General features: G+C 54.2%; 2 protein-coding genes across 5 annotated transcripts in view; both read left to right on the top strand.

Annotated features, from left to right (window-relative positions):
- The first annotated feature begins 2,192 nt into the window (after positions 1–2,192).
- On the top strand, positions 2,193–23,060 carry PLEKHM1 (pleckstrin homology and RUN domain containing M1). Of its 4 annotated transcripts, XR_002826823.1 has the most exons (10): positions 2,193–2,458; positions 4,029–4,946; positions 7,158–7,396; positions 11,813–12,006; positions 15,640–15,703; positions 16,441–16,598; positions 17,392–17,698; positions 20,812–20,949; positions 21,252–21,364; positions 22,322–23,060. XR_002826823.1 is itself a non-coding variant. In XM_023746297.1 (7 exons), exons 1-7 carry the CDS (start codon positions 2,350–2,352, stop codon positions 17,498–17,500), a joined length of 1,791 nt encoding a protein of 596 aa, XP_023602065.1. In that variant the 5' UTR covers positions 2,193–2,349; the 3' UTR covers positions 17,501–19,501. The 4 variants fall into 4 exon arrangements, 1 of the variants encoding a protein (XP_023602065.1); XR_002826824.1 differs by lacking the exon at positions 21,252–21,364; XR_002826825.1 differs by lacking the exon at positions 21,252–21,364 and having other exon boundaries at positions 20,812–20,991.
- An 868-nt stretch (positions 23,061–23,928) lies between these two features.
- The window catches only part of ARHGAP27 (Rho GTPase activating protein 27), a 27,790-nt gene continuing 27,720 nt past the window's right edge, over positions 23,929–23,998 (top strand). The window contains 1 exon segment of the mRNA XM_014447415.2: positions 23,929–23,953. Coding sequence (XP_014302901.2) covers positions 23,929–23,953 — 25 coding nt within the window.

Below are 23,998 nucleotides of genomic sequence, written 5' to 3'. Positions count from 1 at the left end.
GGATTCAAAGTCAAGATTTGTTCTTTCATCTGTTATAACTCTATGCCATGTGCACAAATAAAAATGTTCCAAACAGCTTTGGGGTTAAATCCAGAACTCCATGGCAGCCCCCGGGTGGGATGGAGGGTTCCTAACCCACCCGGAGGGTGGGAGTGGGGTAAGGATGAGTAAGGAAAGCTTCCAGGAGGAGGAAGTAGATGACCTCTGAGCTGAGTCTCAAGGGATAGTGGTCTCTCCCAGTAAGGCCAATAGCAGGGGCTGGGAGGTGTGTGCCAGGCTCCCTGAGGCTGCCTAGACAGCCAGGGGTTGCTCCTGCCTATTTTCCTCAGGGAGTTGCCTTGAGTCCCAATGACCCAGGCAGGCTTTGTTCAGAGCCCTGTGTTGTAAACGTCCCCTATAGCCACCTTCATTGACACATTGTCCTGCCACTGGCAGAAGGAAGCACCTGCCAAGTTTGAGGGTTTTCAGAGGAAGCCTTAGAGGCCCAGCTCTATGAGCCTCCCCCCAAACTCCTGGCTCAGAACTCTCACTCTTGGCTGAAAGGTCTCTTAAAGCATCGGAATGAATTAAATTGTCTAAACCTATCTTTCTGGGGAATCCCCAGTCCTACTCCCCTTCACTGTCTAGGGGAGCAGGGAGGGCAGTCTTGATTTAGGGGTTGGAAATAGCAGGTTGAGGTTGGTGGCACTTAACAAAACAGCTGGTCTGGTCCCCCCTGTGTGACTCATTTCCTCTGTGTAGACAGACATGTCTGGTGGCCCAGCCGGCTTCCTTGCCTCTGCTCTTGCACACTTAGGCACAGAAAGGCTGGGAGCGCTTGAAATAGTGGAGGGTGGAGAGGGGCTAGAATCCATTCCCTCAAGCCCCTGACCTCAGACCCACTCCACTTCTCAAAGCCAGTGAGCAGCTGCAGACTCAGAGAGATAGCAACAGAAGGGAAAGAGTAGGATAGGCTGCCTGGGCCCTAGGGGGCCTGCTTTGAAGTGGGGAGCTGAAGCAGGAGTTGCCAGTGAGAACTCTGGGTCCTTCTCCCCCTGCCTCCCTTATCTCAGACCCTACAAGCAGAGCCGAAAAACTCTACATCCCTTAGACAAATGGTGCTAGGACAACTGAATATCCAGATAGAAAAAAATAAAGGTGGACCCTTCCTCACACCATACATATAAATGAACTCAAAGTAGATCATAGACCTAATTCTAAGATCTAAAACTAAACCTCTTAGCAGAAAACAGGGGTAAATCTTTGTGACCTTGAATTAAGCAATGGTTTCTTAGATACAACACCAAAGGCACAGACAGACACAAAAAAATAGATGAATTGGACTTCATCAAAATTTAAAAATTTTGTTCCTCAAAGGGCACCATCAAGAAAGTAGAAAGTCAACCTACAGAACTGGAGAAGTTATTTGCAGATTGTATTTGTTTCCTAGGGATCCTGCAGCAAAGTACTATAAACTGGATGGTGTAAAACAACAGAAATGTATTCTCTGCTAGGAGCCCAAACTCCGCATGTTGGCAGGGTTGGTTCCTCTGGGATTCAAGAATCTGTTCCATGCTTTTCTCTTAACTTCTGGTGTTACCAGCAATCCTTGGCATTCCTTGGCTTGTATACCCATCGCTCCAGTCCCTCCCTCCATCACATTCCTCTGTGCCTCTATCTTGACTTGGCATTCTTCTGTGTGTGTGTGTGTGTGTGTGTGTGTGTGTGTGTGTGTCTTTCTCCTCTTATAAGGACACAGTCACATTGGATGAAGGGCTCACCATACCCCAGTATGACCTCATCTGAACTAATTGCATTTGTAATAACCCAATTTCCAAATAAGGTCACATTCTGAAGTACTGGGGGCTAGGATCTCAACATATCTTTTTGAGGGATAGAGCATCAACCTGCAGACTGAAGGGTTTGATTCTGGTCAAGGGCATGTACATCAGTTGCAGGCCTGATCCTGGCAGGTCGATGCTCTATCCACTGAACCAGACTGGCTAGGGTGGAAAGGGTTGTTGTTTTTAATGGAGTAAGGAAAATGTTCTAAACTTAGTGGTAATGGTTGCCCAATTGTGTGAATATACTAAAACTATTGTATTATACAGTTTAAATATATTAATTTTATGATATGGGAATCATGTCTCAATTAAGATGTTTTTTTAAAAACTTAAAAAACAGCCTGTGTCTTTATTTCTTCCATAGAAAAGCAAGAGCTGGATCTCGGAAGATGACTTCTACCGGCCTCCCCAGGAACAGCCCCCGGAGAGTCCTTCAGATGGCTCCGCAGCTTCTCCCAGAGGGACTCCAGAGTCCAGGCCGTGTCTTCTCAGGCATTTTTCTCAAGGACCAAGAAAAAGCTCCTCCATGGGGGCCTTAGACAAAGCTTGTGTGCCTTCTCCAGGAAGCAGGAAAAGCCCGGCAGCCGCCACGCAGGAGCATAAGAACTTCAGGGTGGTGCATCGCAGGCAGATGGGTAGGTGGCTGCGGCATTCCAGGCCTCTCCGCAGGGGCACGCCTTTCAGAAAGCCCTTCTGACGGCCTGTTTTCCATGACCAATTGGGTGGCATCTTCTCATAGGAAAACACTCATCCTGTGATGAGTAATTCAAGAAAGCATTGCAGGAAAAGTGTTATGTATATTTTCTCATACAGTCTCAAAAGTAATGCCCAAAATTGCCTACAGAGTGTAAAAATACTGTTATTATATATTATTTCAGAGAGGAAGGAAGAGGGAGAGAGAGATAGAAACATCAATGATGAGAGAGAATCAATGATCGGCTGCCTCCTGCCTGCCCTACCCTGGGGATGGAGCCTGCAATCTGTGCTTGTGCCCTGACCAGGAATCAAACCATGACCTTCTGAGCCACTGAGCCACGCCAGCCGGGCTACTGTATCATATGTTGAGATGGAAACTATTTTCCCTGAAACTACCCTATAAACCTTATTATATGGAACTCTTGGTTCTGTCTTGATCTCCACACCCTCCCACTCCCGTGAAGTCCAGAATGCATTAAATCACTATAACCTAATTTTTCTATAGCCCTCATAAATGAACTTCCTGTTTCAAACAAGCAAAAAAGTGTGCCCTAGAGTCGGTCTCTTTCTCTCATTTTCCGCTTGCAGTGATCCAGCCGAGAATTCTGGCCAGGTTCCTGGGGCCCTGGTCCATGCTGGCTTCTTTTAGGTTTTTCTGTCAGCCTCTGTGATATGGTTGTAACCATGTTGGAGAAGGTGAGCTCAGTCCTGGGTCTTCTTCTCTGTCGACACCCACGTCCCAGCTGATCTCACCTACTCTCAAGGGCCTTACGCCAACAGCTCCCCAATGTTTAGCTCCAGTGTGGACCTTGCCCTTGAACCTCAGATTCTCACCTCCATCGGCTCCATGCATGTCTAATAGGCTTCTCAAAATTGACATGTCCAAAAATGACTTCCAGTGATTCTCCACTAATTACAACATTATCAGGTTATTTTGGAGCAGGGGCATGGTACCCTTTCAAATATTTTGCAAGTGGGCACGATTTTTTTAAATTACAAAAATGGGCTTATACTACTCAATACTGTTCAATACCACTTTCTATGCTGATAAAAATGTCCTATGAGGTTATGTTTCTCATCTCATAAAATGTCCAACTTCCTCCTCCCAGGTGCCTGGGCTGAAAACCTTGTAGTTATCCTTGACTTTCACATCACACATCAAGTCCACCAGCAAGCCTGTTGGCTTATCCAGAGTCTTCCACTCCTTACCACCTCCACCACCTCATGGGTTCAGTCCACCGACATCCCTGGCCTGGGTTACGGCAATGGCCCCCTAACTGGTCTCCCTCCCCCTGTGGTCCTTCAACATGAAGCCAGGATGACTCCCCCTTTAAAATATGTCAGATCATGTCCCTGCAGCGGCTGCTGTCCCCTCAGAGCCAAGTGGCTGGCTGGTATTCTGATGGCGGTCATTTCCCCACACCCATTACAGGACCTCGGGCCCAGGGGTTTTTTCTTGGGCGATAAAGGGACAGGCCCGTTGTCTAAAGTGCCTCTTTCTGCCTGCAGGACTGTCCAACCCGTTCCGGGGCCTCATGAAACTGGGCACAGTGGAGCGGCGGGGGGCGATGGGCATCTGGAAGGAGCTCTTCTGCGAGCTCTCCCCCCTGGAGTTCCGCCTCTACCTGAGCGGCGAGGAGCGCACCTGCGTGGAGAACTGCTCGCTGCTGCGCTGTGAGTCCGTGGGGCCGGCCCACAGCGACGGCCGCTTCGAGCTGGTCTTCTCCGGCAAGAAGCTGACCCTGCGAGCCTCTTCCCAGGACGAGGCCGAGGACTGGCTGGACCGGGTGCGGGAGGCCCTGCAGAAGTGCCGGCCGCAGCAGGAGGAGGAGTGGGTGAGCGTCCAGTACCCGGAGCAGCCCAGCGACCTCCCCAAAGACCCCCAGGGTGGCCCCCCCTCCCACTCGGAGCCCACGGAGCCCGAATCCCTGCAGGGCACGCAGTTGGATTGGTCCTCCGTCCAAGTGCCGGAGCCGGACGCTATTAAAGAGTCCCTCTTGTACCTGTACACGGATAGGACCTGGACGCCCTATATCTTCTCCCTGTCCCTGGACTCCCTGAAATGCTTCCGCGTGAAAAACAACGAGAAGATGTTAAGTGACAGCCACGGAGTGGAGACCATCCGAGATATCCTGCCAGACACCAGCCTCGGCGGCCCGTCCTTCTTCAAGATCATCACGGCCAAGGCCATCCTGAAGCTGCAGGCCGGCAGCGCCGAGGAGGCCGCCTTGTGGAGGGATCTGGTGCGCAAGGTGCTGGCGTCCTACCTGGAGACCGCGGAGGAGGCCGTGACACTGGGCGGGAGTCTGGACGAAAACTGCCAAGAGGTGCTGAAGTTCGCCACCGGGGAGCAGGGCTTCCTGCTGCAGTACCTGGTGGCCATCCCCACCGAGAAGGGCCTCGACTCCCAGGGCTGCTTCTGCGCAGGTGCCGACTTGCCCTCCCGCCACCCCCCAGCCCGCCAGCCTCCCTCTGCCTCCGATGGGGTTGCTGCCTTAGGCTCTGCACCCCTTCCCGGCCCTCCACGAGCGGCCCACCCCACCCCTGGGGTGTTGCTGCACATGAAGCTATTTGCAGCTGTTGTAGCAAATAGTGTCTGCTCCTCCCAGCACCCAGTGAGCCAGTGCCCCTGCTTGTGGGAGTCCATCCCTTGCCCTTCCTACCACTCCTGCTCAGGGGGGAAACCTGTGGGAGGCAGCTCTGCTCTGTGCCTCTCTCTGTCCAGGGGAGTTCCCGGAGCTAAGCTCCCCGCTCCCTTCGTTATCAGATTACATTATCAGGTTATTTTGGAGCAGGGGCATGGTACCTTTCAAATATTTTGCAAGTGGGCACCATTTTTTTAAATTACAAAAATGGGCTCATACTACTCAATACTGTCCAGTACAACTTTCCATGCTGCGGAAAATGTCCCATACAGTAGCTACCAGCCACATGTGACTGCTGGGTGCGTAAAATGTGACTAGTGGGACTAAGGAACTGAATTTTTTACTTTATTTCATTGAAATGGATTTAAATTTAAAAGGGCACCCGTGTCTCATGGCCACCATGTTGGACAGCACAGTGGTATATATTGTTCTGCAACTTGGTTTTTTTCTAGTTAAAAATACATTATGGGTATTATTCCAAGTCAGTGCATCTGCTATATCATTATCATCACCAAACCTCATTCTTCTGGGCTGGGTACTGGCCAGATGCTTCCTTTGAATTGTCTCATTTAATCCTCACAACCACCCTGTTGGGACAGGTTATAGCTGAGGAAACTGAGTCACAGGGCTGGTGGTAAGGACCTGTCCCAGGTTCACACAGCTATCCAGGGGCAGAGCCAGTTGAGGGCCATGTTGGTCCCAGAAGCTCTGCTCTTAGCCGGGTCCCCAGAGGCCCTCTCTACTCCCTTGTCTTCACGGCTGCCTGATATTCTGCTGCTCATGTTCCGTCTTTAGCTCTTCCCTCCCAATCCAACCAGCCATTTCCGTCACGCTGGGCCCTCCCAGCGAACTGAGTGGCGTGCCTGCTGCAGCGTGCCAAAGCTACGGATGCGGCTGCAAGTGGGTTAGGAGCTGTCCTGTCGGGTGGAGCCTGTGGGACTGGAGGGGAAAGCCTGCTTCAGGCGTCTGGGAGGAAGTGGTCTGCGGTCAGCACCCCTCGGAAGGCAGAGCAGAGTTTCCTGCTGAAAACTTCAAGCCCCCCCCCCCAACCTCCGCCCTCCACCAACACACCCCCTCACCCCCTTTGAGGTGATTCACTTGTGGATGTGAATGAATGCTGGCAGGGGCAGCTCTCACTGTCCCTGCCACCCGCCAGCCTTCGCCAGCTTTTGGGCAAGACTGAAACTGGGGAGCCTGGGCTTCCTCTCCGCCTGTAAGGCGAACGCCAATCACAGCCATTTGGCTTGTATTTCATAGTTTGTGGGGCACTTTCAAAACCGGTCTCATTGAAACTTTGTAATAACCCACAGAGTAGCCAGTAGTAGCTGAACAGATACTGAAAGGGAACCCGGCAAAAAATTCGCTGGAGGTCAGGATGAGGCAACTGGTAAGCAGAGGAACCGGCCTTGCTAGTCCTGAGGCCGGAGGGATTCTTGTCCCCTGGCCCCGTGGGAGGCTGGGCACGTGCTCAAGATTTGAGCCAGACCCTTGTTTGCCCTAAGCACAGCGACTCACTCCCTCTGCTCCCTACTCCAGGGACCTCCAGCTGAGGAGCTGAGGCTGCCCCACACCCCTGTCCTGAGGTATCCAGCAGCTCTCGCTTCAAACGGGCTCCAGGCCCTGCCTCCTGCTGCCTTCCTGCCCACTCCCCATGCCCGACTTGCAAGGCCCTGACTTAGTTGCTTCCTTGTCTGGGGCCCAGTGGAGGGACAGACCTAGAGGAAGCTGACATTGGTGAGCCAGCAGCGGGAACATGGAAGAAGGCAGCTAGTTATACGAGAATGCAGGCTCTCGAAGCAACACAGCCCAGCTCTGAATCCTGGCTGTGCCGCTTCATCCCTGTGTGACTGACAGGTTTCCCAACCTCTCTGCATCAGTCCTTCAGTGGTAAGATGACAGTGTTTTGTTGTCAAGATTAATTAATAGGGTTGATTGTGAGTGGTGGCTGTTCTTATCTTCATACTCTCCTTTTTTATCTTTATACTCTCCTTAGATAGCAGGCCTATCCACCGTGGTTGCTTCTGTGTTACTCAGGAGCTGACTCTGGCCCCGCCGCTGCTCACTCTCCCCATATCCTTCTCCCCAGGCTGCTCCCGGCAGATCGGCTTCTCATTTGTACGACCCAAGCTCTGTGCCTTCTCTGGCCTCTATTACTGTGACATCTGCCACCAAGACGATGCTTCAGTGATTCCGGCCAGGATCATCCACAACTGGGACCTCACCAAGCGCCCGGTGAGTCCCAAGCCCAGCCTATCGTGGCCACACAGGGCTGCTGACTGATAGAGAAACGGTCACTCCTCTATGCTGCTGCTGTTCATCTGTTGGGAGGAGTGTGGCTCTAAAGAAGGCAGGGTCACTGGTTCAGGCCTCGTGATATGGGGAAATTGATAAAGAAAAAAACTTGGTGCTGGTCTAGAGCCTCTGTGCAGAGCTCTGTCAGTGCCTGCCGTGGTCCTCAGGTAGGAGTCTGAAGATGGTTTTCTGCAGCTCCTCATGGCTGCAGACAAAACTGTTTAAGGCACCAGCAACTGGATGGATGGGTGGATGGATGGATGGATGGGCGGGTGGGTGGATGGATGGATGGGTGCGTATGGATGAATGGATGGGTGGAGGGGTGGATGGATAGATGGATGGGTGGGTGGGTGGATGGATGGGTGGATGGATGAATGGGTGGATAGATGGATGGTCTGGCCAGCTGGTTGCAAATCCCCTTGGAGCAGTCAGCCTTTTCTGTTGTCAGTGTAAGAACCTGACAATGGAAAAAACTAATGACAATTACTGGGAAGCAAGACCTCAAATACTCTAGACTGCAGTGGTTCTCAACCTTCCTAATGCTGTGAGCCTCTAATACAGTTCCTCATGTTGTGGTGACCCCCAACCATAAAATTATTTTCATTGCTACTTCATAACTGTAATTTTGCTACTGTTATGAATCATCATGTAAATATCTGATATGTAGGATGTATTTTCATTGTTCGAGACCCATAGGTTGAGAACCGCTGTTCTAGAGAATGACAGCTCTGCACTTTCTTTTATACATGACAATTAAAGAGGGAACGTAATGAAGATTACATGAAGATGGGAGAAAGCAAGGCAGGGATTGGACTTTAGAATAGTTAACAAAATTATGTGCTCTCTTGAGAGTGGTCACACTTTAGGAGGAGGGGGTTTAAAAAGAGGCATTTCAAAGGTGTGTACCCGAGATGCACAAGAACAATGGACAGCGCTTGCTGAAGGCAGAGATAAGCCTTTTGCTAGAGAAGTTATAGGCCTGGGACCTGACTACCACCCTGACCTGCCCCGTTGGGAATTTATGATCAGATCACCTTGTGAGGTTAGTTTCGGTTAGATCCAGCACCTCTTTTTTGTCCACACCATGCATCTATGTATATATGTGTCTACTTTTTTATAAAATTAGGATTATACTGGACTCACATTGTTTTATAACACACTTGGTTTACTTAGTATTACATCTTTGATACTTTCTTATGTTCACCAAATGCTTTTAACTACGATGTATTTTAAGATGGTTCAGGCTTTCCTCTTCTCCAGCTGAGCTTACCCACTTTTCTGGCTGTGTTACCGTGAGCAAATTGTTTAACCTCAGCCTCCTCATCGGGAAAGGCGGGTTACTACTGTTGTAATGTACCCCGCGAATCACAGAAGGACGCCTCAAGAAGTCGAATTAAAGAGTCACATTTATTGCAATCCGGGACTATGAGAGGCCATTCCCCAATCTCATAGTAATAAGATGGCCGCAAAACCAGACTTATATAGGCAAAGATCACAGAGGTATTGATTACATCCCAAGGTTTGGAATGAGGAACCTGGTTTGCAAAAAAAGCAGTTTACAGAAGCAGAAACAGCATGTTATCTAAATTATAGTTTTGGGTCTCCGGGTCACTGAATTGACAGAAACTCATTATCTAGAGCCCTCGGGTCTGGAATGAGGAACCTGGTCAGACTTAAGCATGTTATCTAAATTACAGTTTTTGGGTCTCCGGAACACTGAGTCAACAGGGACACGTTAACTGGAGCCCTCTGACCTTGGGATAACTGTGCTGTCCTTCCCAGGTAAAGGAAAATGTGCTAAGACCAGTATGACCACAACCAATGGGATAGTCACAGTACAATCAATAGGGTATTCAATCGAATGGGGTGATTTATATAATTCAGAAAATCAAAATAACTTTTCTATTATTTTAGCAAACAAATAAGTACAGAAACCAAACAGCAGGGTTAAAGTTAAACTATAGTTTCTACCTGAGATGATTGCTACCATACTTCACTACCAGTGTCTGTTTCGGGCTCGTGTGAGGACCGAAGGAGACAGTTCCCTCCCCTCTCCCGAGGCAGGTCACACTGGCCCCTGGGTCACCCGTCAGGGTCCATGCAGTCTTGGCATGTGGATGTGTCCTCGCCAGGGCACAGGGAGCGTGGGACTCAGAGTCTGTGCCATCCCAGCCTCTACCCTCCTGGGGATGGGAACCCCGAAGACGTTAGCTTCATCTTGTTCTGTTTGTGTGTTTTTTGGTTACCTCATCCCCACCCATACCCTCAATGTTAAGTATTTAAATAACTACATGGAGAAAATTACACCTCAAAATCACCACAAAGGCAAAGAAGCCTTTGACCATAAAACACACTCACTGTTTACAACACCCGGATATTTCTGTTGGGCCATCTCCTTATTCATTGCTGTAATTCTGGTGCCACTTCCTCGTTCCCGCTAGAGAATGACAGTCCTCTTCTCGGCGTGTCTGCGAGTGGGAATATCCAGCTCGCTCTCAGATCCTGGCTTGGGGAACACAGGGAAATTCAGACTAGAAAGTGCCCGGCTCTCAGGGATGGGCCTGGCTGCTCACCGTCACTACCCGGCTGACCCACTTGTGCGAGGCCTGCCTGGCACTTGGCAGGACGTGAGGCCAGGACTGGGGCTGCTTTCTTTGTCTGTCTCCTCCTCACGCGCGGGATAGAAACAGTCCCTGCAGCACAAAGCCCCTGCCCGTCCGCGCGCTCGGCTATTTTCAGCCACATTCCGTGTGTTATTTCATCTGAGCCTCACCCGAGGCCTGAGGCTGAGTTGTGGTCAGGGATGGGATGGGTGGAGGCTGGGGAACAGCAGTTTGATCTGACTCACAGGGGCTTGGACACGGGCTGCCCATTGGCTGGGGCTGGTACCCCTGGGACATGGGAAAGAGGAGCTGTCCATTGCCGGGGGAGGCGAGAGATGCCAGTGGAGTTGGGGGACCAGAAGCCTCCCGAGGCCCCTGTTACATTCCTGACCCTCCGGGGGCAGCTGGTCCACAGCAGCTCAGCGGCTGATGGCAGCCCCTTGGCTGAGTCTATGCTCCGTGCCAGGGGCTTACATAGACTTTGTTGTTGTTGATCCTCACCCCAGGATATTTTTCCATTAATTTTTTAGAGAGAGTGGAAGGGAGGGGGAGAGACAGAGAGAGAGAAACATCTATGTGAGAGAGACACATCGATGGGTTGCTTCCCGCAGGTGCCCTGACCGGGCCGGGGATCAAGCCTGCAACCAAGGTACGTGTCCTTGACCAGAATCAAACCAGCAACCCTTCAGTTTGAGGGCTGATGCTCTAACCAGTGAGCAAACCTGCTAGGGCACTTGGATTATTTTTTAATCTAAACTTAAAATAATTCCAGGAGGCAAGTGGTTTTATTTTTTTCCATTTTACACATAAGGAAACTGAGTCACCGAGAGGTTAAGGAAGTTTCACGGGTCATAAGGTAGGAAGTAGTGAGCCAGGATTCAAATCCAATTCTGACTTGAAAGACAGACTCCTAGCTACTGCAGAGTAGTTGACAGTGGAGGAGACCACACCTCAGCTTAGACCTGGTCTCCACTGCCTACAGGTGGGTTGGATAAGCCACTTTAGCTTCTCTGAACCTCAGTTTCCTCACCAATGAAGTGGGGATGATGGCATCTTCCCCTTTAGGTTGTTACTGGGGATGAAGAAAAGAGGTGGTCAAGATCCTCAGCCCAGTGACTAGCAAACAGTAGGTGCTCAGTACTTGGCTTTGGCATGAGGGCGGGGCCTGAGGGTAAAACTTTCAGCACCCTCTCAGGTGGGACAGACTGAGGTGGGTCACTGAACTCTGCACGGAGACTCGGGGAGCCCTGGTGCTGCTGCTGGCAGAGCCGAGGGAACTGGGGAAACCTCTTGTCAAGCTGCGTCTGATCTGTGGCTTCCTGTGGTTGGAGCCTGACTCAGCCAGTCACCTGGTTCCTGAGTCGGCCCAGCAGACAGTGCGTTTCCTTTAGGCAGGAAAATGGGGGCTGGGAGGAGAGGAAGTCCTGGGAAGGGTCCCTGAGGCCCCGGGGGAGGGGGACCCCTCCTCCGTCCCAGCATGGTCTGGGAGGGCAGCAGTGGGTGCCATGGAGGGAGCGGAGGTTTGGGGCTCATAGAATCTGGGTTCAGATCTTGGTGTTTATGAGCCGTGGGCCCAGGCCAAGTCACTTCATCTCTCTGAACCCCAGTTTCTTCACCTGTAAAATGGAATGGCACCATCCTCTTGGAGGGTGGCTGCAGCCTGAGTGGGTGGGTGGGTAATGCAGGGCCTGACCCAGAGGCGCTTACTGAAGGGCCTTTCTGTCTCACCCCCATTGCCTGGTGGTGTCCCCAGGTCTGCCGGCAGGCCCTGAAGTTCCTGATGAAGATCCGGGCCCAACCCCTCATCAACCTGCAGCTGGTGAACCCATCGCTGTACGAGCACGAGGAGCGGATGCACCTCATCGGGAGGAGCCGGGAGCAGCTGAAGCTTCTGGGGGATTACCTGGGCCTGTGCCGGAGCGGGGCCCTGAAGGAGCTCAGCAAAAGGTGAGCTCCCTGCACGTGGACACACGCTCAGGCGTCCTCTGGGGACACGCAGGAGGCAGCCAATCAATGATTCATCATTGTGCCTCTCTCTCTCTTTCTCTCTCTCTCTCCCCCTCTCTCGTCCCCTCTGAAATAAACAAACAGGTTTTTTTTTTAAAGAAATATATAGATAGATAGATATGCTTTTATTGATTTTAGAGAGAGAGAAGGAGAGAGAAATAGAAACATTGATGAGAGAAACATCGATTAGCTGCCTCCCACACGGCCTCCACCAGGGATCAAGCCCAGGAATGTGCCCTGACCAGAAATTGAACTAGTGACCTCCTGGTGCCTGGGTCCACGCTCAACCACTGAGCCACGCCAGCTGGGCCATAAAAACATATTTTTTATAAAAGAAGCAGAACAGGAGGAGCCTCTGCCGGGGCCAGGCCCACTGTGTGATTCAGGGACGTCGCTTGACTTCTCTGAGCCTCGTTTTTCTTGTCTGTAAAATGGGCAAGTCACCCCTGTCTTCACGTGGCCTTCTGAGTTGTGGTGAAGGCTGCATCAGAGGCGTAGAGTCTGGGAAGGGACACGGACAGGCAGACAGATGGCCCTGGTTCAGCGTGGCATGTGCCATGAGAGAGGGCACCTGACCCAGCTTTGGCAGGGCCCAGAGGGTCAGGGTAACCCCCAGAGGAGATAACATCTGAGCTGAGTGTTTGTGGAGTTCTGCCTTTTCATTAAGGAAAAACAATGTTTTTCTTCTTGCAAAGATAATATTCAAACAGGAAGAATGAGAATCAGGCAGAAAGTTGGGACCCCCTGCAGTCTCACCTGTGGGTATTGTTTGAGCTTCCAGACCTCACTCTGCCTTACACACAGGAAAACAGGGTTACCGCAGCACATGGCACCCCGTGTATAAGGAGATGGGCTTAGAAAAACTAAGGGGAAGGGAAGGCCCGGCTTTCCTGGCTAAGGGGACCTGTGGCATGGAGGGGGGTGGGAGTGTGGCTCACCAGGACCCACAGGGGGCTTAGTGCAGCCGGATTGTGGGTGCAGGGCCAGACTGGAAGGTCCCGAGTGCCACACCAACGGCACCTGTGTTTTATTCTGCCAGCAGTGGGAGCCACTGGAGGGTCAGAGCAGGAACTGTCACATTCCGATCAGGAGTTTGAAAAGACCGAGTTTGGCAGCAGCCGTAGTAGCTCGCCGAGAGGAAAGGTGGCTTGGACTGAGTCATCCAGGTGGAGGGTGAGAGGACGAGGGGGCTGAGAAGGAATAGGCAGGTCTCGGATGTGGGATCCCCTTTCTCTCCGAGGACCCAGCCAGGGGGCTGCCACCAGCAAAGGGGAGCTCCCCCGCCCCCTCGACTTCACCTCCCTCTGCAGTTGTAAGGCCTCTGAGTGTGACAGGCCCGGGTACAGTGGCTCGCAGGGAAGGCTCTGGACCTGATGGCCCCCAGGGCTTCCATGACTGAGCAGAGGGCAGATGATAGAGGTGACTGTCCATCCAAATCAGCCCCACCCTTCCTGCCAACTCAGGAACAGCCTGAGCACCACCCCCACCCCCGCCCCCTGCGTTTTCCTGGTGATAAATGGCGGCTTCCTGTTCCCAGAAAGCTGGGATTTTCCTAGGGAGACCAGCATAAAGTACTGAGCGTCTAGTCCTAGCTGGTCTGGCTCAGTGGATGGAGCTTCGGCCTGCGGACTGAAGGGTCCTGGGTTTGATTCCCATCAAGGGCACATGCCCGGGTTACAGGCTCAATCCCCAGTGTGGGGCGTGCGGGAGGCAGCCGATCAATGATTCTCTCTCATCATTGATGTTTCTATCTCTCCCTTCCTCTCTGAAATCAATAATGTGTGTGTGTGTGTGTGTGTGTGTGTGTGTGTGTGTGTGTGTTTTTAAAAGAAAGAAAGAGCCAAACCGGTTTGGCTCAGTGGATAGAGCGTCGGCCTGCGGACTCAAGGGTCCCAGGTTTGATTCCGGTCAAGGGCATGTACCTTGGTTGCGGGCACATCCCCACTGGAGGGCGTGCAGGAGGCAGCTGGTCGATCTCTCTCATTGATGTTTCTAACTCTCTATCCCTCTCCCTTCTTCTCTGTAAAAAATCAATAAAATATATTTTTTAAAAAAAGAAAAGAAAAGAAAAGAAAAGAAAGAACTGAGCATCCAGTTGGCAGCGTCCTCACACCACAGATCACCCACCATGTAGCCTGCCTGGCTGCTTGGGGCGACTTGCCATCTCCACCCTGGATTGGCTTCCCCCCTGGACCATAATTGAGGCTGTGGAGTGAGCCATGGCCAAGCCCCCATTCCAGACACCCCAGGGTCTGGCCCCATCCGGCCCGGATGTTCAGAGCATCCTGGGGCAGGTTTGCAGGCTTCCTCGGAATTGGAGCCCCAGCACCGTGCACCAGCACCGTGCACACTCACACTGCAAGGCCAGGCAGGCTTTGTACCCGGGGAGCGTCTGCAGGTGTTTCCTCTCTGTCCCTCAGGATGTAACCCTGGGACCTCTGCCATCAGCGGGGTAGAAACCAGAGCCCGGTTGGTGGTGGAGCTCATCCTCTGTCTCCCCGCCTCCCCACCCACCTCTGAAAGGGGATCTGCCGTGGGGCTGAGGACAGGTCTCAGGTCCTCACAGGGCACCGAAACCAGATGCTTGAATGTCTGTCCCTCGGCCAGACCAGGGCTGCGGGAGGGCAGAAGCCAGGTCCTGTGCATTTCTGTCCCCAGCACTGTCCCTGATATGTGTTGGGGGCAATAAAGACAACAGCTGACACCTACAGGCATCCACAGGGCAGATGAGAACAGGCTCCAGAGCCAAGCGCTGACTCTCAAACTCCAGCTCTGCAGCTTCCTAGCTGTGCGGCCACAGCAAGTTATTGAACCTCTGTTCCTCCATTTCCTCTCCTCCTCAAAGTGAGTGTTATAATAGTGCTGACCTCAAAGGATCATTGTGAGGAGTAATAAGTTTATATTTATATATAAGCTTTCAGCCCAGTTCCTGGTACCAACTGTTAGCTTTCATCATCCTCTTCCTCATTATTATTTTTATAGACATTTACTTTATTTTATATACCTTTAAGTTAAAAAAGCATTTTTAGCCTTATTGAGGTATAGTTGACAAATAAAATTGTAAGATATCTAAAGTGTACAGCGTGTTGATTAGCTATATGTACACATTGGGAAAGAATTCCTCCCATCTGGTTAATTAACACACTCACCACATTATTTACTTATTTATTTATTCAGAATTTTTTTTTGGTAAGAACATTTAAGTTCTGCTCTCATTGAATTTCAGTTGTGCAATACAAGTCTAGCAACTAGAGTTAGGTAATTATTCATTGTTTACGATGTGCGAGGCACTGTGCCAAAAGTTTTAAATAAATTATTTAACCCTCAAAACAGCTCCATTTCTCAGGTGAGAAAACGTGAGGCTCGGGGAGGTTGAGTAACCTGCCCGAGGTCCCTGTTAGTCAGTCACTGGAAGGCCAGGTTCCGCCCGGCTGGCTGGCTGTGCTCCTCGTCAGCACCCGCCCAGATGGGAGGTGTCGGTGCCTGCTTAGCCCGGCTCAGGGGATGGAAACAAACACAGGTTGGCTGGGGCTTGGAAACCCTTCTAAGGGACCTCTTGTGTTTTCTTTGAAGGCTCACCCACAGGAATTATCTCTTGGAGTCTCCCCACAAGTACAGTGTCGCTGACCTCCAGCAGGTGAGAAAGTTGCCCGCCCCTCCCCCACTCCCAGACCTTTCCAGAGGGACCCCATTCCTGGAAAAAATCAGAAAGGGAGGTGGGGGTGGTGTTGCTGAGTTCACTGAGACAAAACAGAGGTCGGCAGCTTTTCAGGACCTTGGACTGGTGTCCCCCGGTCCCTTGCTTCCTGGGGCAGTGAGTGAGCCCGCAGCGCCCCGGGAATAAGCAGGCACTACAGCAAAGCCCAGGATCACAGGGGTGAGAGTTTGAGACATTCCTTTGCTCAAGGAAAGGAACAGTGGATTTGGGCCTCGTCTGTCAATCCCGTGATCCCCACCTGCACAAAGGCTGATGCCTGTACTGCTCGGCCTGATTTGGGGAGGATCTCATGCCCAAATGGAAAGACACTTCTATTGGAATAGGAGTTGTTAGGTTTTTTTAATATGTTTTTATTGATTTTTTTTTTTTTTGAGGGAGAGGGAAGGAGAGATAGGAAGATCGATGAGAGAGAAACATCGATCGGCTGCCTCCCGCACACCCTCCACTGGGGATCCAGCCTGAAACCCGGGCATGTACCCCGACCAGGAATCGAACCAGGGACCTCTTGGTGCATGGGTTTATGCTCAACCACAGAGCCACACCAGCCGGGGAGTCGTTCTTCAGGCAGGGCGCCGCCAATAGGCCACGCTTTGCAGACGGCCTTGGCCTCAGCACAGCTCCCTAAAATGCCTGGCGGCCTGCACCTGCCCCTACAGATCTCGGAGGGAGTGTATGAAGGATTCCTCAAGACCCTGATCGAGTTTGCCTCCCAGCATGTCTACCACTGTGACCTGTGCACCCAGCGTGGCTTCATCTGCCAGATCTGCCACCACCATGACATCATCTTCCCCTTCGAGTTTGACACCACCGTCAGGTATGCAGGACACCCAGCCAGATGCCCCACCCCTCCCCTTCCCCCAGCATTTCCGGGAGTGGGAACACACTTAACATCCCCTCTGCGCTAGTGCCTCGGGTTAGTGAGGTTGTTTAGAGTAGCTGATGCCCTGGGCAGTCATGGTCAGCCCCAGTGCTGCTCAGGGGACAGCACAAGCCCTCAGAGAATGCTGTTGGCTCTCTTCCGGGGTCTCAGTTTTGTCATCTATGAATGGGTTGAGGAGGGACTGAATGAGTTATTGCCCTGGAGTGTTGGACAAGGCCCAGCACAAAATGGGCAACTGGTGGGTGACCTCTGCCCCTGTCATGGTCGTTCTTATTCCCAGTTATCACTCGCTCATTATCAGAAGCCTCTAAATGGACAAATTCATCCACCAAACCTTCCTTCCAACCATGTGGGAGTGGAAATCTGAACTGGTGGGAGCATTCATTCATTTTCAGTAGGTGTTCCCTGGCCCAGATTCAGCCCCTGAACAGACCTGGGCTGAGTGTTTTCAACTGCAGAGTATCTTAACCATAGGCAAGAAGTCATTAGTGAGTCTCAGCAGCATTTATAAAAAATGAAATAGAGGGTCAGCAGGCATCACATGACCTTGGGTACGCGTCGCTGCAAGAATCTCTTCTCCCTGGATGGAGAAGTGGTGCCTGCAGGCTGGGGGTTGTGGGTGGAACACAGCCCGACTGTGGGCTCTGGTCAGGAACACTGGCCAGCCTCAGGCCCCAGGGGAGGCCTCCGCCCATTCGCACAAGTAGCACTTGCCTCTTTCTCCCAGGTGTGGCGAATGCAAGACCGTCTTCCACCAGAGCTGCCAGGCCGTGGTGACGGGCTGCCCCCGCTGTGCCCGCCGGCGCAAGTACCACGAACAGAACGCTCTCACCTAACCCAGTCTCCTGACCCCCCTCAAAGGCCTCGGGGTGAGGGTTCAGCTCAGCCATGCAGCTGGGTTTGCCATCAGCCCCGGCCACTCTCTCAAGGTGTCACAGCTGTCTCCCTCGTCAGGAAGACTCTCAGATGTGACCAGAGCATGAGCCTACCAGAGGGCTTGATGATTGATGCCCCCCCCCCATCTGCTCCAGGAGGTGGGACACCAGCAGACGCCCCCTGTCCGGGGTGCTGGGGGTGGGGGGACTTTGCACTAATCAGGCTCCAGCTCATCTCACTGACATGGCACCCCCATCAGGGCTGTTCACACACTGTGGAAATAAGACTTGGGGCGCATTTTCAAATCCACATGCCTGATTAAAAGGTCTAGTTTTTTAAGGTGGGTTTCCCCCTTCCTATTTCAATAGAAAATATTTTTTTATTCTTAACCCTATACAAGTCACCCAAGAAATCCAGGCATTCTCACCATGAGCGAATGTGCAGGTACCGCCCAGGCCTGGTCTGCAGACAGGCGGGCGGCTGGGCATCCCTGGGACAGAGCCATCCGCTGCCTCTCCTTCACCCTCCCCAGATGCTTGCTGCCAACAGCTCAAGTGCAATGTGCCAAACCGCCCATGGGGCCAGGCGGGTCAGTCCTGATGCCACCTTCTTCCTCTCCCTCTCTACTCCCTGCCCCATGCCCCCCACCTGAAAAGCCCATCTTTCTCTGTGTCAGAGCCCCTCGGCTCTTCTGTGGCCGGGATTCTGGTCCCTGCACGAGAAGGGGAATGACTTCAGCCCAGCACTGTCAGCACTTTGCATCTTCCTTGGGCCCCATGCCCTCCTCACTCCTACCCTTACACTGGAACACTCTCAGGGGTCCCACCCCTGCCTGCCTGACCCCTGCTGGGACAGAGGTAGTCTGGACAGAGAGGGCAGCGAGCCCAGGCCGGCCGGGGCCGGTCTTGGCACACACTGTGGAACAGTGACCCGTCCTTCACGAAGCGTGCCAGCCCCGCTGCTGAGATGTGCGGGGGCCAGCGGGGGAAGGGCCACGGAAGGGCTTCACCTCCGTTCACAAAGCCATGCATTCACACAGCTTTGCCGGACTGGCCCGGGAGGGGCGCCGCTGGAGACTGGGAAATGTCATTGAAACACCATTGCCATTTGAAGGGGTGTTAGAATGGTTTTCAAATGATAATTAGACCCTTGGGGTTTGGGGGAATCTGCTGCATCCCTCCCCCCTCTCCTGAATCCAGCCCCCCTCTGCCCTGGGGCCCTCTGGTCATCTCTGCACTCAGCTGGAGATTGGGGGCCTCATGTGAAGACCCACCTGTCCTGCCAGGAGATGAGCTTACTCCCACTTCTCTCTGGGGGTGATTTGGCTGCTCAGTCACCTGTCTAGCCCCGTGGAGCTGGATAAATTGTGCAATAGAACAGAGGAGGTACTAGGCAGGTGGGGGAGGGGCTGCCACACAGCCTCTCTGTCCCCTCTTGTAAGATGGTGCACACCTGTGCCCAGCACACCAAAGCCTCCAGAAGCAGAAATGGATCCTTATCCTCATCCCACCCCTCAGAGCATTTATGCCAGCACAGCCTGATTGGAGCCCCAACTGCCCCAGATCCCTGAGTGGGCAGGAGCCCAGCCTAGGTGAGCAGTGTGGCCCTGGCTGGGCCTGTGTGTTCTATATTCCACGAGGTGCCCTAGGAGGGGGCAGGAGTGAGACCTTGGAGGCACCCACTTCAGTCTGCTCCACCCCCGCGCTCCCAGAGATTAGAAGCATTAAATCTGACGCTCCCCCATCCCCAAAAGCTGCTGATGCTTTCAGATGAGCTGAGTTGCACCTCCTCTCCTCCGACGGAAAGCTGATGTGAACCCCAGTAGTGGCCACACTATTTTTAAAGTGTCACTTGATGCAATAAACTTTGCAGTATGGGGCCCTGGTGCTTGGCAATGTACTGAAGGAACTGCTGCTGTGTGTTGTTCGAATGATTTTGCAGTAAAGATCTGATATTTCTAATCTCTGGTCTGGCTTCTGAATCCTAACGCTGCGGCTGATTGGGGGAGACCCTGGGCCATCCATTGCCAGTCTGATTGGGCCTCCGCTCTCCTGTTAGTCCCTAGGCACCGGAGAGGAGAGGACGGGGAGTGGTAAACATTTGCAAGCAGGAGACTTGTGTGCCAGCAGTGGGCATGGAGGAGAGGGCAGCCAGGTTCAGTATATACCCCACCCTTGGAGCCTGAGGAGGCAGGGCCCCCAGGGGGTTGGATTTCAGGGAGGTTTATTCCTATGCAACAACTGAAGCTGATGCCTGAAAGCCCACCACCATGGCTTCTTTCCTGTGCCTTCCATGCCAAAGCGCAGACCCCTGGCCCCGGAACATGGGAAACCTCGGGCCTACCTTTCCCACTGGATTGAGCGAAGGGGCTCAGGAAGGACAGGCTGGGCAGGGCCCTGATTCCGCCCTCATGATTTGAGGGCTCACATGGGCTTTTATTTGTCTGTAGACCTTCCTCGGAAGGTCCAGGGGCCCCCGCAGGGGGAAGCCCAGCAGGGGGGAACTGCCCACTGTACAGACAGAAAGAAATGCTAATTTTCAGGGAAATCAGGTTGCAGGGAAATGGGACTGGAAAAGATGACATTCAGGTCTGCAGTTTCCTGTCCTTTCGGCCCATGAGGGAGCACCCACTGCCCATCCCATGAGCCCAGCTTCTGCAAGCTCACCTCCCCCAGGGGCAGTAGGTGGGGGTGGGCTCCAGGAAGACAAGAGGAACCTGGTTTGAGGGCTGAGAGGTGCGGTGGGGAATGGGGAGGAGGGAGGCCCACCTGGGGCAAGAGGACCAGGGGCAAGTGACCTGCCCTGCCTTTGGACTCAGTGCCTTTGTCCTCTGCAAAGTGCCTCTGAGGACTCTTGCCCCCCACACCCACCACCACCACCATCTAGAGGAGGATGGGAGATTTGGAGACCTCATTCCAAACCCAAAGAGGCTCCTCTCCTTATAAAAGTAGTGTTAGTCAGCCTGGCCAGCGTGGCTCGGTGGTTGAGCATGGACATAGGTCACGGTTCTATTCCCAGTCAGGGCACATGCCTGGGTTGCAGGCTCAATCCCCAGTAGGGGGCCCGCAGGAGTCAGCTGATTATGATTCTCTCTCATCCTTGATGTTTGTCTCTCCCTCTCCCTGCCTCTCTGAAATCAATAAAAATGTATTTTTCTAAAAGTAGCATGAATCACAGCTAATACGCTGTGTGTTTTATAATGATAATGTGATCATAACAACATCGCCCTTAGTGCATCTCATTTAATCTTCTCAACAATCCTGTGAAGTAGGTGTTCGTGTCCCCAGCCCACCGGAAGCAGCTGCAGAGATAAGGTGAGGAGCATGAGCCTGGCCCCAGGAAGTTGCTCTGATCTTACCCTGGAGACAACGGAGGGGCGCCCTCCTCCCCTACTAGGATCCAGGAGAAGGTGAGAACCAAGTCGTTGGGAGGGAAATTCAGCCAGAAGTAGGTGAGGAGACCCGACCCCCGCGTCCTCCTGTCCTGGTCCTGCTGCCTCCACCTCCCGGGAGCAGCCAGGTGCGGCCCCGGGTCCCGGGAAGCGCCGGGGGAGGGGTGGCGCCTCTGTTCCCAGGGCGCTGGCTCGCCCAGAGGGGACAGGAAGCCAGGACACCGGGGATTGTCTCTCGCCGCCGCAGCCCTGCCCCAGCCCGGGAGGAAGTTCTGCCTGGTGCGCTCGGCTGGTGCCTCCCTCGCTATATTGTTGAACAGGAAACCCGGCAGCGCGGGAGCTGGGCGGTGGAGGAGAGCGAGCGCCGGACGCCGAGCCCACGCGCTCCCTGCCGGGACAAGCGGAGGCCAGGCTAGCGAGTGGACACCCCGAGGTGCTAAGGCCGGGCCAGACTGGGCGGGGGTGCTGAGCCGCGGGTGGGGGGTGGGGGGTCGGGGGCCGCAGGTGCGGGTCCTCGCCCGGGAGCGCCGCGCGCCGGCTCCTCTTCCTATCGCGTAGGGACTGGAGCTCAGGGGCCCGGGAGGATGCCGCGCGGGACGGTCCCCTCCCTGCGGAGGACGGGGGGTGGGGGGTGGGGGAGAAGGGCGCCCTCCGTCCGGGGATAGGTTCAGGGCCCCAGCGCCGACCGGGGCGTTGGCGCCGCTGTGATTCGCGTCGCAGGGCACCTCCTGGCGACCGGTCCGTCCTCTCGCTCCAGGGATCCTCCCCGCTCCCCGCTCCCCGCATTCCTCCCTTCCTCTTCGCTCCCCCAAGGGCAAGGAGCCGAGGCCCGGGTGCCATCCTCACCCATCCCAGGACCCGCGCTCCCGTGGGCGGCCCTGAGCGAACCCGCTCCGAGTGTTCCCGGCCCCGCTGAGCCGCCGGGAAAGGGTCGGGAAGGGCGGGGCCCGAGCGCGCAGTGCCCGCGATCCGGCTGCAAAGGCTCGTAGTTGTGATTCGAGTGCAAGTGGCCGGGCTCGGGTTGAGAGTGCCCCGGGCAAACAACAAGCCAGGGTCCGGCAGTCCCGGGACGCAGAGGCTCGTGGTCAGCAGATCCCGGGCATGGGGGGGGGGGGGGGGGGCGGGGCGGGACTCTACCTTCCAGAGGCTCTGCTTGCGACCCGCCAGCGCCCCGTCACTCGGAGCGGGGTTCCCAACAGGGACGCCCACAGCCCCCACCCCCACCCCCACCCCCTGTCCCTACCTCATGGTTTCTCCTGCCCCGGGACCAGCTTCCAATGTCTTCGCCGGCCCAGTCAGGCTCCCCCTCGCCCCCTCCCAGACAAAGCTGCGTTGGGGGTTGGGGACAGCCCGCCAGAGCGCCCCTCTCCCTTTCTGTCCCCCTTGCCAGCTCCTGCTTCCAGAAATCTCTCCAGCCTAGCCCTTGAGTCCCGGCCCGACGAGATGGCAGGCGCCTAACCTGCACCCATCGCAGGCGCAGCCCATCCAGCCCATGGGCTCCCGAGGACCCGCCCTGCCAACGTGAGTGCGCCGCGAAGGCCGGGGAAGGTGGGGAGAGGGGCGTCCGCCGGGGGCTGTTGGCTTAGCTCCCGGCAGCGCGCGGATCCCGCCTCCCGGGCCCAGAGTACTGAGTGACTCAGTTTCCCCATCGAGGAAAGCTTGACAAGGTCCAGAAGGAGCGTTACGCGCCCCTCCCTCCGCGGGACCCGGTCCCCGGTCCCTCCGCCTCCGCGAGCAGCCGAGCTCCCACGGCGGGTCCCCGGCCACCTTTTAGGGCAGGAGGTGTGGTCAGTGTAAAGGCTGGGAGGAAGCAGCCACCTCCGAAGGAGGCCACCGACTCAGGCTGTGATGGAGGGACGCAGGCAGACGCGGGGTTAGGCTCCGAAGCCAGGCCGAGCCGGCACGGAGAGGCTGGGCTGTGCGCTCGCTCCGGGACACCCGGAGACAAGGCGCATTCTCTCCGGGCCACTGTCAGGCGGGACGTAGAGATCCCGGGGCAGGTAGAGCGGCGCCAGGGCCCACCCCTTCTCGGAGCGGGAGGGGGAGCCGGAGAGCAGAGGCGGCGAGGGCCGGTTTGGGCGGGCCAGGCTCCGGGCTCACGTCTGCGGCAAAGCCGCTGGGGAAGAAAAGAAAAACCGAGAGAACCGGTTTCCCGGCCTCGGGAGTCCGGCCCCTCGTGCCAGGGCTCCTGAACTAAGTGAAGCAGGGACACCCCGTGGTTGCGCGGCCCGGGGCCAGGAAGGGGCGCCGTGGACTCGCGTTCTTTCAGCGCTGGAGGCGGCCCGGTGGGGCGGGATGTAGGGAATGGGTTGTTCTTCCCACTTCACGGAAGGGGAAACTGAGGCCCACTCAACTGTTAGGCAAATTGTGGTGTCGACTTGATCTCGGGCAACCACCCATGTCAGCAATTTTCAACCCGTGTGCTGTAGCACACTGAGGTGCCAGAAGAATTTTTTTAAACATGCAACATCTGACTACTGGTCAAAGGCACCCACCTCTTCTCCCTTGGATTGTCAAATTAAAAAATGACAACATCCAACAATAGCCGTCCGTTGTGAATAAATCAAAATTACACTTTTTTCCAGATTTTGGTGCGCCACAGAATTTTAGTTATTAGTTTATTGTGCGCCATGAGATGCAAATCGCTCCCCCCTCTGTGTGTGTGTGTGTGTTGTTTGTTTGTTTGTTTTGCCCCATCTCTTTGAACCAAGGCTTTCCTGGCTGTAAAGCAAGGCTTTCCTGGCTGTAAAGTTGAACCAGTATTACCCACAATCCTCCACCAAGGGATTGGATGAAAGGGTTGCCGTAATCCCATCCCTGGGTGTAGGAATGAGAATTTAAGAGATTATGTTATACAAGTCTCCCATTTTAGAGATAGGAAAACTGAGGCCAGAACGCACACGAGGAGCGTAGCACTAGTGCGGTTGCCTCCCGTGTCCGCGGCTCTGACCTCCGTGCCCCCCTCCTTGCTGTCCACAGCGAAAAGCCGCGGCTACGATGGCCGCGGTGGTCGAGAGGATGTGTATGTGCTGTGGAGCACCCTTTCAGTACACGGCAGGACGGCTGC

This window comes from Myotis lucifugus, unplaced genomic scaffold, assembly GCF_000147115.1.
Source record: "Myotis lucifugus unplaced genomic scaffold, Myoluc2.0 scaffold_652, whole genome shotgun sequence".
NCBI lineage: Eukaryota > Metazoa > Chordata > Mammalia > Chiroptera > Vespertilionidae > Myotis > Myotis lucifugus.
The sequence above is the reverse complement of the archived record's forward strand: the minus strand, read 5'-3'. Positions and strand labels throughout refer to the sequence as shown.